The following is a 6,691-nucleotide window of genomic DNA, read 5'->3' as shown; positions in this document are numbered from 1 at the left end:
ATAGGTAGCCGCATGACTCTTCTTTAATTTTTTTAACACGCGATTGCATTTTGTCAGTTTCATCTAACAGACGTTAAATCAGAAGGGTAATTTAGGAAATGCTTATTTTTAACTGCTATTATCCTCATATATATAGTGTATCTCTATAACCAAATAATTTGAGTCCTGCATATTTTACGGACATCTCACGCGATTCCATGGGATTGTAAGTTTACGAGTTTGTGTAAAAGGAAAGAACTTGAAATGTTGTTAGGAGGGTTTAAGGATATAGATACCGAGATTCCATAATGTGTTGAGAAGGAGAGTGTGAGTGATGTAATGTTGCCTGATGAATGTTGGAGTTTATGGAAGTGATGAGTTTAGGATGTATAGTTTTAAAGTGAAGCCGTGTTCGAGGGCGTATACTCATGATTGGACAGGACTGAGTGTCCTTTTGTTCATCCTGGTGAGAATGTCAGGAGGCGTGATTTGAGTAAGTATAGTTATAGTTGTGTGCCGTGTTTCGAGTTTAAGAAAGAGAGTTGTGTGAAAGGGGATGATTGTGAGTATGAACATGGGGTTTTCGAGTCTTGGCTACTCCTGCTCAGTATAAGATTAGGCTTTGTAAGGATGAGGTTAGATGTGGGAGGAAAGTGTGTTTTTTTGCTCATAAAAAGGAGGAGTTGAGGCCGGTGGAGTTGGTTCATTGAATTACTGGCACATATGTGTGGCCAAGAAAACAATAGACTTACTCTGTCTATTTTGGAACATCAATCCATTGGTCGTGGTGAAGAATTTGGAGTCCGCCTATCTGATCTTGAAAATGTAAGATGTATGCATATTAACATTAACATAAAGATTAACATTACCATTTTGTATTAGACATACCTGCATGGTTCTGGAAATTCGCCCGGTTGAGGAGGAGGAGCCATAAAACAGGCAAATGAATCTCTCCAGTTAGTTGCGGGTGAATTAAAAAAATCGTAATTGGTATTATACACCACTTTCTTCGTATAGTCACGCGTGTAAAACTGTTTCTTGACCTCAGTGTCTTGCTCAAAAAATCTATGTACACCTTGAAGCATCTCTTGTAAGACAGTCATTGGAATCCCATGATTCACAACTTGGAAAAAACCAAATGTCTCTGATGCAGAACGCACTTAATCAACTATCTCTTGATGACTCGTCGGATCATTGTTTAGGCATCCAAGGTCGATAATAGGAATGGTAATTTATTTGCACTTGTCACCTGAGTTCTTGTCAAAAGTATCAGGTGGATGAACAAATATATCCGGAATCTTCTGAACTCCGGCATCTACTAGTCCTTTTACCCCAGCTTTGGTGTCATCGAAAGCTTGTAGTGCTCTCTGGCGGTCGGAGTAAGATGTGATGGACGGTGGTGCTTCCATGGAACTATTAGTGACCACCTACTAATGTTTTCGGAAAATGTATGTAGTGATTTCTATTTTTTTCTTGGCCACACATACAAGGGCCAATACTTGTCACCCCAAATGCAATCTCCAACTAGTCATCAGTTGCGTAGCCAAAACATGAATCCACAACTCAGGGCGAGTTACACATCCAACAACGCATTCTCTCCGGCTAGAAAAGTACCTGCATACGGGTTTGATTCTTCTGCTGCAGTGGCAACAACTGTTATGAATTCAAGGTCATCAGCATTTGCCAATCGCAGTCATAGCTTTGGATTCACTAACCATGCTTCATTATCTCTAATGCCCTCTGGTTTGCATATATATACAGGGGTTGTGTGTAATTAATATGATTTTACCAATTTAGCCCTCTGCTTAATTTAAAAAATTAGAATATATAACGTCCGTTAAATGCAGTTGACTGAATGCAATCGTGTGTTAAAAAAATTAAAGAAGAGTCATGCTGGTGTCGATTATTAAAACTCAACCAGTTTTATGCAAATAAATTATAACTGGGGCCATTTTCATGCAATTAAGTCAAAAAAGTGGAATAAACATGGCTAAGACACGAATGTGAAGAGTAAATTGCAACGAATCTGGATGTAAGTAGAGACCAGTTCACACATTTGGCAGCCTCTTCACTTTTCCATCACCCACCCAAATTTTAATAGCATATTTAATACAAAGTAGTAAATGTCAATTGTTTCTAAATATTTCTAGAACATCCCATCACTTTCTTCTGTCGTGACTGTCTTTTCTTCTTCCTCGTTCTTCCCTTTTTTATTCAATTTCATGCTCATCCATATTCGATATAAGATAAGAAGAGCACTTTCAAGAATACTTCCCTACACAAACACAGAGAGAGTGTTGTAAAAATAAGCATGGTATATTTTGTGCAAAGAAAACAATAATGGATCAAGAAAGCAGCAAATCTTTTAACAACAATCTGGCTTATTCGATTGATTTTTTATCAGGTTTTTATTGCTGGGACTGGGAATTTCTCACCGCTCTCCTGCTTTTTAGTTGCTCTATCTAAACCTCTTCTACATAGATTAGTTTGATCATTCAGCAATTTCAATTTTATTAATTTCCCAAAATTAGGAGAAAGTATATATTGTTGTTCAAAGGATGACGGGGCGATCGGCGGCGGCGCCGTTTCTGACAAAGACATATCAGCTGGTTGATGATGGGAACACGGACCAAGTCGTGTCCTGGAACCAAACTGGAGAAGCTTTCATTGTCTGGAAAACAGCCGAGTTTGCTAAGGATTTGTTGCCTGCTTATTTCAAGCACAACAACTTCTCCAGCTTTGTCCGTCAGCTCAACACTTATGTAAGTTCAGTTTTATTCTAGTATGTTTCACATCCTACAAACTTTTGAAAATCGAACATATATTTAACTAAATTAATTTTGGATGATATGTGTGATCGGTGTTAAATTTTTTCCTATCATAAAATATTTTTTAACATTTTAATATTTTCGAGTTCTGGCTCTGCCAAAAAGTATTCGATGATGATGATACGGACATTTTATAACGTGTTACAGATTTCGAAAATCGAAACTAATCAGGTTTATTCGGAAGTTTTGAAAAATCGGATGAATGCATGCGAAATCAATAATGATTATTTACATCTAAATTTGTTCTCGAATTACATTTTCAGGGTTTTCGCAAGATTGTACCAGACAAGTGGGAATTCTCGAATCAAAATTTCAAGAGAGGCCGTAAGGATCTTCTCGTTGATATCCGTCGCCGGAAAAGTGCAAATCCTTCTCCAACTATAACTACTGACGCCGGAAAATCAGGCAGCCCTGTCGCCGGAATTCTAACTCCGACGAACTCCGGAGAGGACCCTCTTTCATTTTCAACCTCCACCACCTCATCCCCGAAGAACACGGTGTTAATCGAAGCACTAAAATACGAGGTGATAACCGAAGAGAACAACAAGTTGAAAAAAGAGAATGAGAGACTGAGTTCAGAACTCGCTCAGATAAAACAGAAGTGTAACGAGTTAATTAGTCTTTTGACTCGGCGAATGAAGGTGGGGCCAGAAATGATAAGTCAAAGAAGTGGGTCCAGTGATGTTGTTGTTGAGGTTGGTGAGAGGGGCAAAAGTGTAAATGAGGGTAAAGAAGATGACGATGACGATGATGGGGAGTGTATGAAGCTGTTTGGGGTGTGGGTGAAAAATAAAACGAAAAAGAGGGTTCGAGATGAAATATTTGATTATTGTGATGGTGGTTATGGAAATAAAGAAATGAAAATGGGAGGTGCGGCTGAGTGGATGAAAGTTGGAACATCTTAATTGACAAATAAGATGAGTAAAGTTTATTGGTCCATAGAGTAACAGAACATGCTTATGATCTGATGTTGGTGCGGTGGTTAAGTTCTTGTATATTGTGGAGGAGGTATGGTTACATGTCGGGTTTATATAAGTTTACTGTTGTACAAGGAATGAAAGGACGAGAGTTGTTCTCCATCATCTATTTTCAAGTATCTAGAAATTGTGTTAATATTCTGTGGAAATAGAGAACAACTATTTGAATTGCGTTTAAGACATGGAGTAATCTAAGAAAACGAGAAAAACACGAAAAGAAAAGAGATGTAAATTTCAACTTTGGAATTAGGATTTAGGAATTGTTCCGGTTCTTCAACACGTCTTTGAACAGAGTAGTCTTTTTTAGGGCCTATTTGGTTGTTTAGTTTTGAAAAGTGAGTCCCCGAAATTGACAAAATGTTATTTTGATTTGTACTTGTTTTCTGAACCTAACTTGGAGAATAAAAATATCATGCAACAAAAACAAGATAAACTTCGTGTAATTCTTGTCCATCCAGATTCCAAAATGATATTTTCGCTCCATCGATCAATTAATCAATTGTAATCAATAAATACAGTTTATATCTCAGAGGGTATATTCTGAACAGCCTTATTCTCATTTCAAAAAATAAAGGGATTGTTTTTCTTAAAAGACTTCGACTTATGTGTACATAGATATGTGGGTTATAAGTACAAAGTGATATACAATAATACATAAAATTACGTAAAAGTAAGCGGGACAATACTTTGATCCATGATTCACATGGGATTTACATATGTAAAAATCATCTTCCTCCTTAATTCTTAATGTTTCTGGGCCAAAAACCACACTTCTTGCCACGTCCAAGATTTAATAGCGACATTTTCTCTTGATTATAATTAACATCATGTACAGTAATTAATTATTCGTTTAATCCCTTATAGTACTAGCATTATAACCTGTGCGAGACACGGGTCATTTTCTAGTTTTTTTTTACACTATAAAATTATATTAGTAAAATTCTTGATCGTTTTCTTATTGATAAATATTGTATAACGTCTAAAACATATCAAATACAAGTTGAGCATTTATCAATGTGTATGATTTTCATGTAAAATATTAATAACGTTCATAACGTTTTTAATATATCTCATTAATTATAATACATATTTTCTTGTATGTGTCATGTAATTTGTATTTACTAAATGAATACAGACATGTTAGTCATTGTACGTTAAAAAGAAAAATATTGAAGTTAATTCATTAAATATTGTCAATATATTTATAAAAAGAAACTAAAAAAATTAACATATATGTATATTGCAGCGTCGAGTAAATTTTTTTAGTTTTGGTCAAATAAATCCGGAGTAATAAGATATTTATTAATAAAGACATTACTAATTTACAATTACATTGCTTAATTTAAAAGGATTAGTAATGCATAATTAAAGTGGTCAAGACCTGCAATTATAATATTCTAGAAATTAGAATTTACACTATAATTAATATAAGTTTATTTTTTAAGAAAGATGTTGTTTTTTTAATTCAACGTTTATGTTGATTTAATATCATTGCTAATGTCTTAATTCATTAATTAAAGTTGATTTCGGTCGTATACTTAACTTTTAATCATCTCTATTATACAAAGTTAATTTTATAAGATGTTAGATAAGTGTCAAATCATAAATTAAAATTGACATAATCTATTTAGTTTTTAACACATTAAAAAAAACTTAAATTTAATTGATCATTCTTATTTTCAGAACATAAAAGACTTTTGTTATTTTCTTCTAGTATATATATCAATAACTCTGAAATACACTATTAAAATTGAATCTTTTATTATTGGTAAAGATAAAGTCACATGTATGTGTATGTATGTAAATTATTATTTATTTTTGAGTAAATTATGTTGGTCTCGTTTATTTATATGCCAGATATCTTGTTCATGTATATATCTAATTGTTATTCAGTAAATTACTCAAATAACATGTACTTATGATTATTGAAAAATTATAATTATCTAATAAATAAATTATAATTATTTATATATCATAGTCATAGTAGCACTGACAATCAAACATTATATATTTTTACTCAACAGAGCATCATTCATGGATGTGACATAAAAATAATTCATATATCGTAAAGACTAACTACTGATATTCAGATTTTTTTCTCAATAATCTTAAGATAAATTTGTACTAATATCATCATTCAAATCATTTTGAAGTTTTTTTCATTTATGATTCTAATATTTCTTTTTATAGTAACTTGATAATATTGTATATTATTTTTCTAAAATTAAATATTTTCAATTTGATGAATCTTTTTTAAATATTAGTTGAACTTGTTAATCCTTTCAAAATATCGACTAATATTAATTTTTTTATTGAGATAGCATAACATGGATTAAATCAAATAGTACAATACATTATAGTTTTAACCTTTTTTCAAATAATTCAAAATAGTTGTACAATATTTTACAACACTAAACTTTTTTTTTTAAATTTATTATTGCGGATTTTAAATATATTTTTTCCAAAATATTGAATTCTATAATTTTCAAATTTCTTATATATATATATATATAAGTTAAGTTCTATTGAGTCCTTATTTTTAGTTGAGTACGGGAGACATATATGTTTTGCAAGTAAAATAGTATAATTTTTTTTGTAAAACGTATTATAATGTGAATCATGTTGTACAAATATCACTATTTTAATAAATATCTTGCAAATCTCATACATTTGACAAGCTGAACATTGCAGAACATATGATTTTATGGAGCATGATCAATTTGAAGAACATACGTATTCACGTTGTAGAACACGTAAATATTCAACCTGCTGAACATTAATGATATAACAACATAACACACGTTTATATTATGTAATTTATTATTTTAGTTTTTAAATTATTAGAAACATAAAATCTGAACCATTAGATTTGATTGTAATATAAAGTTAGGGTTTTGGACTCCAAAA

General features: G+C 32.2%; 1 protein-coding gene and 1 pseudogene across 1 annotated transcript; one reads left to right on the top strand and one right to left on the bottom strand.

Annotated features, from left to right (window-relative positions):
- Positions 1 to 749: 749 nt before the first annotated feature.
- LOC141659678 (1-aminocyclopropane-1-carboxylate oxidase homolog) lies at positions 750 to 1,534 on the bottom strand (annotated as a pseudogene).
- Positions 1,535 to 2,137: 603 nt separating this feature from the next.
- LOC141662051 (heat shock factor protein HSF24-like) lies at positions 2,138 to 4,320 on the top strand. Its single transcript, XM_074469102.1, has 2 exons — positions 2,138 to 2,741; positions 3,071 to 4,320. Exons 1-2 carry the CDS (start codon positions 2,538 to 2,540, stop codon positions 3,710 to 3,712), a joined length of 846 nt encoding a protein of 281 aa, XP_074325203.1. The 5' UTR covers positions 2,138 to 2,537; the 3' UTR covers positions 3,713 to 4,320.
- Positions 4,321 to 6,691: the final 2,371 nt, after the last annotated feature.

The sequence above is a fragment of the Apium graveolens genome, chromosome 5 (assembly GCF_009905375.1).
Source record: "Apium graveolens cultivar Ventura chromosome 5, ASM990537v1, whole genome shotgun sequence".
Taxonomy (NCBI): Eukaryota; Viridiplantae; Streptophyta; class Magnoliopsida; order Apiales; family Apiaceae; genus Apium; species Apium graveolens.
The sequence above is the reverse complement of the archived record's forward strand: the minus strand, read 5'-3'. Positions and strand labels throughout refer to the sequence as shown.

Excerpts from the sequence above, each read along its gene's own strand:
- LOC141662051 (XM_074469102.1), top strand. The coding sequence starts at position 2,538 with ATGACGGGGCGATCGGCGGCGGCGCCGTTTCTGACAAAGACATATCAG. Across the intron at positions 2,742-3,070 it reads TCCGTCAGCTCAACACTTAT|GGTTTTCGCAAGATTGTACC; the intron begins GTAAGTTCAGTT and ends TTACATTTTCAG.